At 34.2% G+C, this 17943-nt stretch overlaps 1 protein-coding gene across 1 annotated transcript in view; it reads right to left on the bottom strand.

Annotated features, from left to right (window-relative positions):
* LOC126750216 (uncharacterized) overlaps positions 1 to 17943 on the bottom strand; it is a 303441-nt gene that overhangs the window by 73063 nt on the left and 212435 nt on the right. Inside the window, exon 11 of the mRNA XM_050459759.1 lies at positions 3580 to 3691. Within this exon, the coding sequence (XP_050315716.1) occupies positions 3580 to 3691 (112 nt within the window). The remainder of the gene's footprint in view (positions 1 to 3579; positions 3692 to 17943) is intronic.

Raw genomic sequence — 17943 nt, 5'->3', positions numbered from 1 at the left:
GGAAAGTGTATAACCTTAAAAAAATATAACACGCGGACGAGAAGTTTATCAACACAATAAAACGCGCGTATTATCGAATGTTATACAACCAAATCAATTTTGTAAGAAGCAAACGATTACTTTCACTGAAAGGCCATCCGACCAGTCTTTCATGTTTGTGTGATTAATTGATCGTTGAGAATGTCACGATCAGGAATTTCCTTGTAAATTGACCTTTTACGAGATGTTGTTGAAAATTGATGATGTGGTTTGTTGAACCTGATGGTTGTTATTGATTGATGCAAGCTATGAGTCTATTGAGTTGTTTATTTTTTATTTACATTTCGTACTGACCATGATACCCAGAAGAATTCTCTGACGGAGATATAAAGGAGGAAGATATATATATAATAACCTAAGATGTACAGCATACAATATCTATCCTCAGCTAAAAATAGAAAAGCCGTAGTGCAAGGCGAAGTCTACACAAAAGTTTTAAAGTTGATGCAACACGACGATTTCCTGAATACTTTGGTTAAGCTTTTTAACCTAATTTATAAAATCGGTATAATTCCGACTGCCTGAAATCAACGTTTATTACTATGCCTAAAAAGCACTCAGCAAAGAAATATGGCGATTTCCGACTAATCGGCTTAATGAATCATAAGATGAAAATATATTTAAAAATTATTCATAAAAGAATTTAGCGAAAATGCGTATCGTTCTTGGATAAGACACAGTTTGGAGTTCGAGGAGGTTTTGATATTGAGATTTTGGTGTATACGTACTCAGCAGTGTATACGCCAGTATACGCATGTTTAACACGAAAAGCTCATAGACTCTCTTAAAGAAGTTGATCTAGATGACCGAGATAATTGATAATCTACTAGAATCAGACGGCTCAAATATAAGGTGATGACCAACTGTCGGACGAGTTTCGAATAAGGAAAGGTGTCCGCCAGGGTTGTATCTTGTTTCCGCTGTTGTTTAATATCTAAAATAATGAAAAAATAGAAACTGCACTTCAAACTTGCGACGAGGGTCTCACTATTACCGGTAGACAAATCAACAACCTTAAGTATGCTGGCGACACTGTACTAATTTCAGACTCGCTGGAAGGTCCTCAAGAACTACTAAATCAGGTTCAACTAAAAAGTTTAGAATTTGGCCTTAATATGATTGTTTTATGAGAAAATGGATTATTATAACCAGCAAGTCGAAGGTGTCAATTCATTCTAATATCTGTTCAACTAGCTGTATGAGAATTACGATAATATGCAAGAAGTCCATGCAAAAATCGATCAAGCTCACGCATCTTTCATAGATATAAAAGCAGTATTATGGAATCGCGATCTTCATGATCTCTCCGAATTCGAGTTCTTCCTTGCTATGTGTTTAGTATCTTGTATTTTAATGGATATAAGCATAGACACTGACGTATATGTACAAAAAATTGGAAACTTTCGAAATGTGGTACTATCGTAGAATGCTAAGGATATCTTGGATGGACAGAATACGTAATACAGATGATGTACTTAGCATTGAGAATGACCTTGAAATTTTATTCAATATTAAAAAAAGTAAACTTGAGTATTTTGCCATATTTTGAGGAACGAAAAATATGAACTTAAAGTTTATAATAGAGGGCAAAATCGAAGACAAAAGAGGTCTAGGTTGTAGGCATACTTCATGTTGGTACAACATCGCTTTTCAGAAAAGCAGTGGATAAGGTACAAATAGTCAACGTTCGTAGAAAACATTGTACTTGAAGACGAGAAGAAAAATTTCATGATACATTTCTTATTGTCATACCATGAAATGTATTGATAATTTTTTTCAAGTGTTGGTTTATCGTAAGTATTTGATGAAATTAGTGTATTTGTCTAGAGAAGCTGATCATATAGCTAATAAGAAAACTACATCAGCAAAGGTTGTATACGAAGAAAGAAGATTGAGCTACGTGGACAGCATATCTAAGGTTGTCTATAACAACCAAATGCGCTAAACTAACCAATATCTTCTCTATATCTATCTTTGTACACAAAGTAGAGAAAAAACAAAAACGCCAAGTCTCGGTCTTAAAACATTATTTGAATTAACTTACCTCTCAACTAGCATTATTAGGATAATAAAAATGTACATTTCTCTCAGGAAGATCATACTCGGTTTTCAGAAGGAATAATCATTTGGGTAATTATTTACATCAATGACAAAGGAAGCAAAAGGATCTTAAAGAAATGCATCTTCTATCGGATAATCTTTAAAATTCATGTGATGAAAATTTAGTGAGCTACCAAAGCATAGTGAGTGGATGATACTCACGATGTTTTGGCAGTTTAAAGGCATTCGCACGGTTTTTATGCAAATGAAAACAAACCTGAAGCAATGGAACGCCAGGGCATTGTCAGGTTTATCTGCTTTTGTTTTTTTCCTTCGGAGAAAGATTTCTTTTGCAATCCAGAGGTATCGTAAGAAATAAGGGTCAGGAGGTGCAGTCTTTATTACTGTCTTTGTTACAATGAGCCATAATAGCCATTATCTGTTATTGCTCTAATAACAAAGCCTGTCTCATGTGCACCTCCGCAGGGTCATTTCGCTAGGCCAGTTCTAGGTATAAGGCATTCCAGTAGTTTTGAGGATACCAGTCTGGCAAAAGAACCCGCTTTTTTGTTACCAGCATTACTTGAGTCATCAGGCCACAAGCTGAATTTGTCAGCCGTAATACTCTTGGCCGCTCTAATGTCTGCGAACATTTATACATTGTTTTTGTCTCGTCAAGTTAGATAGTCGCAGTTACAGCTGTTCTGATTTGAATTTTATACTGTAACCTCAACCGATATCTTTAATTATTAGAAAAAAGGGTTTGCCATTTTATTAATGCGTGTTGCACTCACCAATGGTGGGTACCAGTCTTAGCCTTCGCCTGAAACGACTTCAAGGACTGGCTGAAAGACATAAATATGAGGGCGCCTGCTTTATAAAAACGTGCTGCTTGAAAGATTGTATGAGCGTGGCTAAGGGTAATGATAGGGTTTACCAAGGTTGATTGGAGCAAAAAGAGATAAGCATAATTAGATATGTTAGAAATAATTAATATTAAACTATATTCATATTTCAGTTAATAAGTGGTGTATTTTATTATATTTTTTCAATAATTTAAAAAATAAAAAAACCAGAAGAAAGAAGAATTTATAAATGATAATAAGTCTTGTACCTGTGCCAGTGTGAAATCAAAAATATATGCCATAAATAGAGAAGAACATAAAATGCTCAATATTTTCTACTGCAAATAGAAATACAATACAATAGATTCCTAAATTTAACAAAGGTTAAGCTAACTTTAAAGATCCTATAAAGGTGCACTTGATGATGAATCTATCCAAGCTTACACCTTCTCCACAAACTCGATTTAATACAAAACAACTAATTTCCTTTCAGAGATTTTGATTTAAATATGAATCAACATAATTTATATTTCATTAAGAAAATGTGGAGTAATAGCTTTATTTCTCATGGAACATACATAAAAATTAAACAATTATCATTTATAGCAGTAATTGTCATTTAAGTGCTAATTATTTATGTACAAACTTGATTTACCTCGACGATCCTATCCTAATATAAGCCTGCCAAGGAAAAGTTCCAAATCCAGCCTCTTCTCCTCCAACGATTCGTCTCTGTGCTTGTTGCTTCGACGATGATATTCCACAACCTGAGAATAACAAAAAAACATACAAATAAATAATCTAGTATTGCGATCAAAGTAAAAGTGTTCTAGTTTGTGCCTTATTTGTTTTCTATACCGTGAAATTACCGGGCTATGGACACACAGAGATGGCTATCTTCTTGATTGATGTTGTACAACCGATTTGTAAACTGAATATATTATTTGTGAAGACTATGTCATTATGTTAATAAAGAACTTAGTTACTTTGTTTTGTATTTTACTTTGTTACTATTTTAGTAACAAAGTAAAATAATATTTAACTGCATTAAAACAGTAAAATGGATTATGTATTGTTTTCAGCATAAAATTAAAACAACAGTGTGTCTTCCAATTAGAAGAGAAAGAAGAATTTTCTGTAATATTTCTTTGTAAACAGGTTTAGCAAATATATAAATATTCTCGAGCAATATTTCATTTAAAAAGGAACTTAGCAAAGTGCTTTTAGCCATCGTGAGTGCTAACTGAAAGTGTAAACACAAAATGGTATCAGTTATGTAAGAAGAATATTAATTTTTATGGTCAAACAAGTAATATTCAATTCTCCATTCGAATATCCTCGTTACTTCTCGCATAACTTAAATTGACATGCTCTATTATTCTTCTTTCACAAGTTTTGTGAATAGTAATATAAACATGTAAATTGAATATTGGATTAATACAATAAACAGTTTTTTCTACTTCTCAGTCCCTAATTTCCTTTTCTCTTTCCTTTTCTTTTAGACTCTTTAGAAAGAACATGTCTAAGCATTACATTAACATTTAAGAACTGTATTGAATCTTTTCACCTTTTTGTAACAAGCCGAGGCCATGATGAGAATGTACAGGCGTACAGGCTACCTGTCCTTGGTGAATTAAGGTGGATGAATTACGGATCGAAAATTAACTATATATAGTACCTTATGACACTCAGTAAGATCTTTGTGAACTATTTAATTTAATTATATAGTGGCAGGCCTTTGTTATCCTAGATGTCTCCAGAATAAATGACAAATATGGTGCAAACTTCATTAAAGATCCACCAATACGGTCATTTTAATCTACTCAGACAGCAAAACGGTATAAAGACTGTTACGTCCAAAGGGGTGAGTTCCAAGCTTAGTCCTAGAATATATAAAAGTCCTAGAGAAACTGGTAAAATGGAGTTACAAGAATCATATTTGTCTAGGTGTCTGGGCATTCAGGTCAAAAGGAAGCAGATACCCCTGTCAATTATAAGTACGCTGCAATACAGCAAATGTTTAAATTTGGCGGATGAACTTAAAAACCTAACGTCCAGGTCATTTCAATTTCAATTTCACGTGAACTGATCTTTATCCACAACGTTTCTATCTATTGGTACGACTTTGGGGTGGGAACGTGGAAGAGAGACCATAGTTTTGATAGTGAGAGACAAGAGAGCAATTAGTGACACTACGCACCTTACGTACCTACTACTAAAAGAATTATCCATTTTATCCGCCTAAACTAATTAGGCTCATTATTTTTTATTGTTGAAGAATTATTGCAAAGACGCGTGTGATAATTAAAAGTTGCCAAGCTGAGCAGGGGCCAAGTACACATGATATTACGCAATCAAGGCTTTTCGCAGGGATATTCATCACGCGGATACTTCTTTGAGCATGAGCAATGCAGGTTATCATCACAGCAGGGTAATTTTTTAGTTAGCAGTTTAAGGGTAATTTTAAACTTTAGCCTTCCTTTATTGATCTCTATCGCTCACTTATACATAATAATTCTTGCCTGGATAATATTAAAAAATTTTAGTACCTCCATTCATCTCTAAAGGGTAAAGCATTTAATTAAATTAAGGGTTTGCCTACAACTAAAAATCATTATTTGATTGCTTATGAATCCCTTTGTAGGAGGTATCAATATAGACGTGTAGCAGTCACATCACATTACAATGAGATTTTAAATGCCTCTCGAATACAAAAACCATGTGCTAGAAGCTTAGATCTTTGCTAGATACTTTTCAGGAAAATATTGCTGCATTAAGGGTCTTAAACTTTAATGTAGAAGAGTGCGACTTTCTAAACATGATGTTGCCCAAACTACACACACTACAACACGCACAGAGTTATAGAATAAGAGAATTATCTACTTTTCAACATTTATTAGAATGTTATTGCAAGGCTTTAGACTCAATGCAGTTAGTAGAGCCCAGTCATACACAAACATCAAAACATTTCTCAGAAGATTCTACAAAAAGAACTACTCTTTCCTTTATAGCCTCGTCTTCATATGAGATATAGAAAATCTATGTTCGGGTCCTCATATTTTATGTCGTTGCCACTCATGTTTGGCAAAATCTGACAGTGATCGATTTTCTTTCGTAAAACAAAATAATTAGTGCGTAAATTGTTTTCGCTCTCCCCTTTCTGTAAAAAATTTTAATTCTTCAGCTCGATACAAAGTTTGCAACTCGCCCCATCATACATTATTACATTTTATTAATTTCAAGGGAACATTAGAAAATTCTTTTTATAGGTCCTGTAGTAACCTAGCTTCTTCAGGATCTCATCCTATTTATCAAATTTTTACATGAACAGATGAACGCCAGATGCACCATGTTCATCTGGCATAAGTCAAACTTGCAATTTTCATTATTTCATTACAGCCTTCCCTAACAGGCTCCACTTGGTGTGACACTATGCAATACTAGTTTGCTTTCTACAGTAGAGTTAGAAATACAAGACAGCCATGGCCATTGCCAAAAAGTCAGAGCTTTGCTAGATACAGGTAGTATGGCTAATTTTATATCTGACCAGTGTGCCAAAAGGCTAAAGCTACCCCGTAGGCATTGTTCCACGTCAGTTGAGGGCCTCAATAGTATGTCTTTTTCAACTAACTGGGGCATCACTTCATGTCATATCCGTCCGTGTAATAGGAGTGATTTAGTGTTTGACTTTGAGGCAGTAATTTTATCCAAAGTGTGTTCAAGTTTACCTTTAGCACATACCAAATTCCATATTCCAGGTCCCATTGACCTCCTACTTGGTGCTGAATTGGTACCTTATATACTTCCTTCCGGTAGAGCTCTAGGTACCCAGAACCAACCAGCTGCTATAGAAACAGTTTTTGGTTGGGTTCTACAGGGACGATCGGCAGGTATGGTACCGAAATTGCACGGTAAAACGGCCAATCTGCATGTTTCAGAAAAAACCTCTATTAGATTTATGCCTTCAAACATTTTGGCAGCTAGAAAGTCTGTCTGAAAACATTTACCGGCAAACTACCAAAAAGAACTCTTTAGGCAGATTTGTTGTTGCTTTGCCCTTTAAATGTTCAAAACCTGAGCTTGGTGAATCATATTCTAGCCCATGTACAATCATGTTTTCTCTTCTCATGCACAAATGCCTTTGACAAGGAAGAGCCTTTATTCATAAAAGTATTGGTCCTTCAGTGAAACCCATCCAATGACTTTTTCTCATATTCATATGCACCGCTTAAGCGTGCGTAAACAAAGCGCAATATCCTATCTGAGGTTGCTCGGATTTATGACGCCCTAGGTTTCTTGTCACCTATTGCCCATGATCAACTATCAGATAAAATATAGATCTCAGATATTCAGGATTGGGATAGATTCAAAATTACTTCCTCCTATTGCTAACATACTTATTCTCAAAAGAGTCTTCGTTGACAACTGTTGTGCAGAGAATTGCATGGCTTTTGTGATGCATCGCAGGTTGGGAATGGAGCTGCTGTATATTGTAGAATTAGAGACTACTCGGGCAATATTCATATAGGACTTTTGACAGGTAAATCACGAGTTGCACCATTTAAAACTCAATCACTTCCGAGGCTAGAATGAATGGCTCCACAACTCTTAAGTGACCTTTTTGCTAATGTCAAAAATGTCTATTTCAAATATTTCACCTTTGATGATATTTTTGCGTAGTCGGATTCCCAAGTTGTTTTAGCTTGGCTTGCCTCTTCAGTCCTTGCCTTACCCGGGTTCGAGGTATGTCCTGATAGGTGATAATCTGGCAAACTGCTTTTCTCGCGGCCTTAGCCTCAATCAACTTACTTCCAACCACATTTAATTCCTTGATCCTCCATGGCTACAAAGGCCTCAAGCATTGTTGGCCAATTCAGCCTACCAACCTAGTATCTTGGAAATTCAGAATTCAGCTCTACTTGCGAAATGCACAGAGGAAGAGCAGAGATGTGCCTTTAAAATTGAGGTTTCTGAAAACAGATTGCTTAAGTTGTTAGACAAATTTTCTTCTTTATACAATGCATCATGACATATATTTTGAGCTTTGCCAAAGGGCGGACAGCTAAAGAAAGCTAAAAAGATTTTTATTTATCTCACAGAATTACAGAATTCACTTTTGGTTTTAGTGAAAGCTGTACAGCAGTTGTATTTTCATGATGTTTTCGTTATCATTAAGAAAGATCAGCTAATGCCCAAGCCTTTTCGTAAACTAGCCAATTTTTATCGCGGAGGATGGTTGCTTCAGGGTGCGTGGTAGGATCAGAAACTGGGATCTGTCCTACAACGAAAAACATCCCTTACTTTTGCTTAAATCTCATAAGCTCACTCAACTTATCATTGAGCAAGTTCACAGAGAGAATCTTCACCCTGAATTCAAGACCCTGCATTATTTGCTACTTCAGAAATTTTGGACTCCCCTGTGTAGAGTGTTTTCATTCTCATGCTAGATCTTATAATTCAAGAATGTCAGATTTACCCACATTTCGGGTATCACAGGTCAAGCTGTTCTCAACTATTTGTCTTGACTATGCTGGACCCATAATGATTACCTTAAGTAAAGTACGAGGTACAAAGCGCTTTAAGACATATGTTTGTGAATTCGTTTGTTATGTTGTAAAGGCAATACATCTCGAGTTGGTGTCTGATTTAACCTCCGAAGCTTTAATCTCAGTGTTTCTGTCTGTCATAATTAGCGACCAGGGAACTAATTTTATTGGTGCCAGCCGGCAGCTTACTGAACTTGCCAAACATTCTGTGGAATCTCTATACCTATATTAATTAAAGGTTTAATCCACCAGGTCCCCTCACTTCAATGGATTGGCTGAGGCTGGGGTGAAATCTCTGATGGCCCATCTGTATAGGGTTATTGGGGAGCTGGAAGCTTATTGGAAGTGTTAATCTACGAGGAGTTAAATACTTTGTTTGTCTAAATTGAAGCTCTATTAAATTCGCGCATCCTCTGCGCCATTACTCAAGATCCCAATGATCTTTAATCCCTTAGTCATGCTCAGTTCATGACTCTCGAACCTCCAAACAATTTTATTTCGGAGCCTGACCTAATTCAACTTTAAGTGGGAGAGACACTTAAAGTTGAATCGCCTAAGTCGCTGGCAATTGACCCAGCGAATGCATTGTGACTTTTGAAAGCGTTAGCCCCATGAGTACCTTCATACTCTCCAGCAGAGAGCCAAGTAGTTAGAAAATACGTCCCAAATAAAAATTGGAACTCTTGTTCTTATTAAAAATGATCAAACGGAACTCCTACGTTGGAACTTGAATCGCGTAATACAGTTGCATCCTGGGAATGATGGCGTGTTTCGAGTAGTGACATTAAAAACTGCACAAGGTATTCTGCAATGTTCGGTGGTAAAACTATGTGCTCTACCGGGGAATTAGTTTTGATTATTATTTTTTGTTGGAATGTTTATTTTCATTTTCGTTTTCTCCTCTTTAAAAAAAAAAATCGGGATGGTGATTTTCTTATAAGGAGTAGACATAGATATGATCAGGGATAGACATTTGGTCAGGATAGTTATTTAAAATAGGTTAGTTAACTAGTTAGTCACTTTTACCATAATATTTTGTTTTTGTTCCTAAAATGGAAACCAGTGGTTTTGGTGGGTGGAAATGTTCACGCCGCAATACAGCAAATGTTTTAATTTGGCGGGTGAACTTAAAAACCTAACGGCCAGGTCATTTAAATTTCACGTGCTTTATACACAACGTTTCTGTCTATTGGTACGACTTTGGAATGGGAACATGGAAGAGAGACCATAGTTTTGATAGTGGGAGACAAGATAGTAGGGCACAGTACTATTAAAAGAATTATCTTTTTTTTCCGCCTAAGCTAATTGGGCCCATTATCTTTTGTTGTTGATAAATTATTACGAAGATGACGTTTGATAATTAAAAGTTACCAAGCTGAGCAGGGGCCCCTGAAGATGCAGACGCGTAGTATACTGAGTGACTACCATTTTGACATAGTTACGTTGTGGGTACGTTTGATTTATTTTTTGTTTAATATTAATCACTTACATAAATTATTATTTGTTTCCATTAAACTTTAAATTTCACTTAAAATTATTAATCTACAGGGTAGAAAATCCCTTCAAACATTTTCACCTGGAAACTATAATCGGCATAGCCAAATTTGTATCTACTACCACTTAGCACAAAAATCCTTATCAGCAAATAATTACTGCGTCTTAAGAGAGGCGAAATCTATGTAGAAACTGTTTCATCAAGTGTCTATATAGACAACTGCGCAATTAGCTACCCACCGCCCCGTAAATAAAAAAACAAATTCTATAGGTCAGGTAACTTAGTTCTTATCTGTATTTACTGACAATATTGTTCTTTAAATCGTATTTTAAAAAAGCCACTTATTCAAATAATTTAAAACAGCACAACAGAACTTGTTTGAATATTTGGTAAATTTTCCTGGGTCTAAGTTCATGTCTTTTGTGATAAAAAACAATATACTAAAATGCTGAGAAATAATTCCAGAACTGTTTTGTTAGCAAATCTAAGTAGATTTTTCTGCTTTTAAATTAAATTCTGGATTAAATGGAACTTAGTTATATATAAAAACATCCAGTCACTAGTCAGAGAGCATATTTTAATAGTTACTTCTATCAAAATAAATTCTAATAGAATTCTTTAAATTTCTACTCTTTTTTACAATCGTGCAATTTTCAGGTTCACACTTTCTGCTCCCAATTACATGTCCAATTTAACATACACACACACACACACTTACGGTGTTTAAATTTTTATAAAAATTGCTTATGTGTTGGAAATTAAATTGAAAGTCAAGGTTTGTATCGGGTTGTTGCTCTCCCATTAAAAATTTTTGAGCGTCACCTTTTTTTTTTCTGTGTTTCGTTTGGTACAATGTGGTAACCAGTTACTTTCGATTTAAATGTTTTTCACTTTAGTTAAAAGTAACCGAAATATATTGTTCTGAATTTCACTGGTTTTTATACTTTAATGATTTTTAGAAATTGTCATAATACATTTTGTATATATTAAATTTAATATTAGATGATTAAAGTTTGCTTCATCTAGGTTAGATCTAATTTTACCAATTAAAATACGATATAGTCAAACTGTAGTTAATTACATGAAATTCATTTGGGTATCACAAATACTAAAAAAGATCACAGAATAATCAATATTTTGTGGAAAATTCAAAACGAACAAGTCAGCAGTATCAATTGACTCCTATAAAAGGGATAAATAAGAAGAAAATTAGAAAGAACAGAATAAATGAGAGAGAAAAGGACTAAAAGGCAAACAAATCAGATATAAAAGGCTTAAAAATGGAAAGGAACATTGAATAAGAAAAGACAAAGATAAATTTATTATGCTTTGAAGTGGGAAGTAAGGTATCATCAAAAAAGAATAAAAAAGTAACAAATTCAGTTCATTTAAGTTAAGAGAATATAGATACACATCCATTACTAATATATTAGGTTGTACAAAAGAATATTAAAATTAGCAAGAAAATAAGACATTTAAGTTACCTACTTCATTGTCCATTGAAATTATGCTAGAACTAACGCAATAGCTATTTGTACACAACTATTGTGACTGAACTGTTTACATTAGATATGTAAAAAATTATCATCAGTCGAGCAGTATGAAAATTACGAGCAGTAAAGTTTTCTTAAAGTAGAAAAGTGGTACCTATCGCAACTGATTTTGGTATATTTTGCATAAGTACATGATAATGCTTTGCTTTATTTCATTACATTATCTAATTTTACGTAACACACTGATGAGAGAATTTCAGCATAATCGTTTACCCATTAAACTTGATCTTATACAAATTGGCCTACTTTGCTAAACAGGGGGACCATCTGGTAGGCAGATGGCTTGGGAATCAATAATAGAACTTATACAGGGTTCTGTTTTCAGGCACCATATACCACCACGGAATAGTTGCTGGTGCAGTACGCTATTATCTTCCAGACTGAAGTTGTCACTCTATTTAAATGGGGATAGATAATCCGGGAAGTTGTGATTGATACAAAATACAGTCGTATCAATCTAGTTGGACAGCAGAACTACTATTTAAGATATTACGGTCGAAAAGGCGAACTTCAAGTTCATACGGCAGTGCATACAGATCCTGGAGGAACTGGTATAGGTAAACTGCAAGGTTTAACTGTGATGACCACTCAAGTTATGCTGGAAATGAGGAAGCAGACTCCCTTGCTAGACTGGGATCTGTGAAACGGCGATTTACTATGTACAAGAGCTTCTATCTTGCTTCAAATATACGTTTCAGAAATATCGATCTGACAGTACAAGTCAAAGTATTGACGAGAGCATGGTGGGCTTCAAAGGAAGATCTTCACTGAAACAATATATGCCACAAAAACCTGTGAAAAGAGGCATAAAATTATGGTTTAGATGTGATGTCAAAACAGGATATACATACGATACAAATGTATATTGCGGCAAGGACGACGTTGAGAGGAGCGGAACTTTGGGCGAAACTGTTGTAAAAAAATTATGTGAAACTATACAAAATCCAATCCTGGCCTTTGATCGATTTTTTACATCAGTCCGTTTGATGGATTCCCTCTAATACCCAGCTGTGGGAACAGCCATTATTACAAGAAAAGACATGCCAAAAATTTATCGAAAAACGAAAAATATATAGGGGTTAATACGAGTTTTTATCAAATAAAACAAACTCTACTGCGATCGAGTGGCAAGATACAAAGCAGGTTATTCTTTTGAGTAACTGCCATACCCCTGATATGACCTGTGTGAAGAGAAAAGACAAGACTGGGAAGAAAATTGACGTACCATGTCCCACTGCTATTGCATATTACAATGAAATCATGGGTGGTGTGGATCTGGCTGATCAGATGAGTGTGATGGTGTGTAGACTTTGGCAGAAAATCATGCAAATGGTGGAAAAAAGTATTTTATCAACTTTTGATGATTGCTGTTGTTAGCAGCTGGGTAATATATAATGACTTACGTCCTGTCCAAAAAAAGATCCCTTACTGGAATTTTTATTTACCTTATCAGAGGACCTAATCGAAGGACAACAGCAAACTTCAGTCAAACTTCGAAGAAACAGTTGTGGAAGGCCATCAAAGAGATCAAAAGTAATGAAAAATGTGGGTGATCACCTTCCAATAGAAACATCGAAACGGCGAAGATGTGCTCGTTGCGCTCTTCAGAAAAAAGAACGTAGAACCACTACTATTTGTGCAATGTGCGATGTAGGGTTGTGCAAGCATTGTTTTGCGCTTTATCATTAGTCCTAAAATACTTACCTTTGCGGGTTGTCTTTTTGTGAATAAAAAAGATAAAAATTTTAAAATACAAAAATGTGTTTTTTTGGCCCCTAGGGATATTTATAACCCACCTAAAAATCCCGCTGGAATATATTTGTCCCATAATTTTTTGCTCTCCCTGTATATATTTTTTAAAATTTTAACTAGTATATATTGTCAAATGATCTCTTAAAATACCATAACTCGCAAAAACATCCTTAAAATCATTAAAAATAAAATTGGGTCCCAAAGGGTTAAGTTTCCAGTGCTATCTGTTAGACTATTTACTATTTCTTCGTCTGCGGCCACAACCCGCTTATGGAAGACAAGTAGAAAATTACCATAGTAGGCTGAAATAGGTACTTTATAATAGGGTCCCTTGTAAGAAAAATTATTTTGAAAGGTTTTTACGCAGCTGTGAGGCATATTCTTTTGTTATTCATAAGTAATTCTAAGATCTGATATGACTCTAAGAAAGTTAACATATGGATCACACGGGAAGAGATTCGGAGTATCTTGATAAAAAGTGAAGTTTAGATTTTCCAATTAAGCAGGTCTGACCTAGTGTTACACACAAATTCTTCCACTTGATCTGTTGGAATATATTTAACCATGTTGGTGGTATGCAACAATAAAATGAGCACTATATACTCAGGCTACAAGTGTTTTATTTTTAAAGGTAATATAAAGTTTGGCTTTTATATTTACTCCAATAATCTTCAAATATTTACTCAAGATCGCCTAATAACTATTAGACGTATTGAAGACTTGATCTCAAGAGGAGATTTAGATATGATATGATCTTACTTTAGAAGCAAAGACCTTTCAAAGCTCCCAGAAAAGATCCAAAGAAATTAGGAACTTTAAGTTCATTGTTCAGTTTTAAGGTTCGAGGTATGAATAAATTTTTAGCATATTTATTTTTATAGAATGCTATATAAAAAGATAGAATAGAGAGAATATTGCGAAATTATACACGAGATATGTGAAATAAGATAAGGACGTCTCGAGTAAAATGGACCAGCTTTAGAGAAGTTTTAAGTTGTTTTTTATATGTTTTATGCTCCAGATAAAAGATACGTATTTTAGATGTGTTATTACATAAAGCAAAATACAGTATCTTAATCAAATTAGTGTTTTTTAAAGTCATTTTTAAAATTATTGAAGATACAACCTTTCCTATCAATTCCAGAAGATTTACTTATAATGTAATTGATATATTAAGTCAAAGCTAAATTCTTGGTTTGTCTTATACACTACAGGTGACTACCGTGGACAAAATAAATAATATTAGTTGAATGTGATGTTCTGGAAAAGTTAATAGCTTTATATTTGGAGATATTTACGTAACAGACTACTAATCTGCCACCAAAGTATTAGATTATTGAAATCTACTTTTAGTGCAAGACACTCGGCACTCAGTAGTCAGTATGTCAGCTTCCTGACCAATACAATGTCACCAGCAAGAAGGAAGAAGTAATTTGGGTTAAAACAATGTTTGATATTACTAATAAAAAGTTGAATCGCATTGAGAACTCAGGTAAGATCCCTGTGGTATTTCTTAACAGACCAGTATATATTTAAGAATATGTAAAATTATTAATCCGGAGAATTTGCGATCTAGCAATAAGGTAACTTCAGTTAGCTTAAAATTCATCTCGATATATCAAAGCCAATTAGTTTTTTTAAAAAGAATTTATAGTTCATGAAACAAATATCCCACTTTTTTAAATAAAAAAGTGGCAACAATAAATAATTTTAAAAGGCGTATTGTTTCTAGGCCTCTTACTCTCCTTTCTAAATTTTTTTATTACTAAATAATTAAATAAAAAATACATATATCCTGATAAATCAAAACATTTAATTAATTTTTCTAAGCATAAATTTGGCAATTCAGGCTATGTTAAAAATTTTAGGCCTACAGGCCTAACAGGCCTACAAAAAATAAGTAGTTTTAGTAAGTACTAAAACTGTGTAGTGATTAAATTAAATTAAGGTAATAAAAAATTTGAGATAATCTTTCTGGAGCTTTTATACATTATGGAATACTTAACAGATTTCATCTGTTTGCAACTTAGGTTCTCTTCTCTTTGCTAGATTTATTAAAGTTATTCATTAAATTTGTTAGTTTTCAAAAAAATTTTAGACAAAGCTAGTAAAAGGATTTAAATAGAATACTAGTAAAAAAAGGTTTACTATGTAGTCTTTGTGATTAACGAACTGCCTTTTTTTGTAATTTAACCCTTAAATTGCGTCACACACGACGTATCCCAGAATTAAACAGGGTATCGGAAAGGCAACTCAAAAAGGGTTTAATAGGCAATTAACAGAATTTTTTGTGCATATAGGTCACACCAAAGGTTATCAAAAATTAATAGACTTGGAGAAGGCAATAAAAGTCTCTTCACAAATTTTATTTATGTCGCTGTAAAAATTATAAGTAGAATGAGACAGCTAGAGAGCTCTTCTATGTGTGCCTTAGCCTGTCTCATATTAGGTGCTGCCATATCCGGAGAGTCTCTTTATCAAATAGCTCTCTCATTGATGCGGCAGCTACAAGTTTCACTATGACGATTAAATTTTCAGAACCTAACGATAGTTTTGCGGAACCTAGTCTAGCAAGAGAGTTCACTTCTATATCGATCGATTTATATAGGGTTTCTCCAAGTAAGAACCGTTTATTTACAAAGAGGCAGATTTTACTGCGAATGTCCAGACTAACGATGTCGCTTAAAAACAACGTCATTTAAAAACAGAAACGAAATGGAGTCTATGACTGAACTTTAAACTACCTCATACTCTGTCGCCTTGCAAGGAGTTATTAAAATATAACTTTAATGATCTTAGTAGGGTGGCTTGAATCAGTAAGTGCCATGCAAATTGTTAATTAAGATATTATAAGTCCAGAGCTTTAGAGAAATCTAAGGAAAAATATTGTTGGCCAATAATCCTAATTTAGATAGGAGTATACTCTACTAAGAATGGAAAACATAGCATCGTTGATGCACTTGTTAATCAGAAATTCAAAATGATAAATATTAGATATTTTATACTTAAAGGCAAAAAAAGTAGCGTTTTTAAATGACATAGTAAATGCAAATAACTGTAAATTATTGCAGATGATTATTTATTTAAAATATTTTAGTTGTACTTCCACATATCTCGAAAGTCAGGTTCCAAGCTTGTAACGTAGAATTTACATGACAGTGATTAAAAATCATGCGACATTGTTACATGCTAGTAACACAGCTCTACCAAGGGCAACAATCATTGCTATGTTTAACAAACCTGACAGTTCTACGCAATCTTAGAATAAGGTTGCAGAAATTTAAATACCAATTTTTATGGACCATAACATTTAATTTGATACATCTGCTCATTTAGTAAATCTAATTTTTTAGTCCAAAATATGCAAAATTGATACACTTGTTTGGAAACTTCTTAATTTTTTTTTTATAAACCAAATTAAGATATTACTACCCAGATGCTATGATCTTGGATAACCTGGGAAGGACTGCAATTGGACGACAGTTCGAAACCAGGTCTTATCGCCTCTTTTATGCAACGAAATAATATTTGCCATGTTCTAATTAATTATATTTGAAATATGATTCCTTGAAGTATCCCTTTTTGTCCCAGATTATGTTTTGTTTCTAATATCATTTACTGTAATGCAAAACTTTGCTAATAAAATAGGCGTAAAAAAGAATCTTTATTAGGGAGGTAAGTGGATCATGGAAAGGGTTTCTTGCAACATTTACGAAATAATTAATAAAGGTAAAGTAAATATAGATTTCACCTATTTTTTATAAATATTAGTATACAACTATATTATTACAAACTGTCTGCAAGAATACATACAATCAACCACACCAATAAGAAACTTAGTAAGTCTGTGTTTAATTTTGTCAAAACATCATTTTTCCCTTTTAAAAAGGTAAAACTTAATTTCATTACCAAACTTACACCGATAGAGTAACATACACACGTAAATGTTGTTAGTTTACGATGCACAAGAAACAATTTACATTCGGTCAAAGATATAAACCTTATATTATATAATTTACATCGTTAACCTTACAACCCCAAATAGAAGCAAACAACTACCCCTATCCCTGCAAGAATTTTTATACATTACAAGAAAAGGGAAAAATCATGCCATTCCAACAAAATTAAAACTTATAGACTTACGAAGATCATCGAGCACATTGACGTCTCGACTCCGAGTATTTTCCGGAGGAACCTCGATGGTGCCCACCGCGGGCCCCTGACTCAAAATGCTGTTTTTCGCGGCGCCCCTAAGGCAACAACCCCTTAGGATGCCGTCGCAGGGATTATCCACTAGCCCGCCGGAGATCCAACAGGTGAGGAAGAATTCACAAGTAGCACCTTGTGCGCAGAACGAATCGGCTAAAGAAATTATTTTGTTATGAAGCTAAGAGTGGCAGGGCATAATTCATATTTAAGTTAATTGTAGAATCCTTAATATTTTACTTTTTATTAGCCTTGGGGTTATTAAATGGTATATGAAAAAAAAACTAAAAATGACCAAAATTTTGACGTAACCAGTCATGGTTACGACACTCCGCTAGCTTCTATGGTTCCACTTGGAAGGGAGAGGAGGGAGGGATGGCAGGGTGCATGCAAAAAAAGATGGGCTGTTGACACCACATAAAACAACTAAAAGCCCTAGCAATATACTCCGTGTACCTTATTATTCC

The sequence above is a fragment of the Anthonomus grandis genome, chromosome 2 (assembly GCF_022605725.1).
Source record: "Anthonomus grandis grandis chromosome 2, icAntGran1.3, whole genome shotgun sequence".
Lineage (NCBI taxonomy): Eukaryota > Metazoa > Arthropoda > Insecta > Coleoptera > Curculionidae > Anthonomus > Anthonomus grandis.
This window is presented reverse-complemented; position numbering and strand designations above follow the sequence as displayed.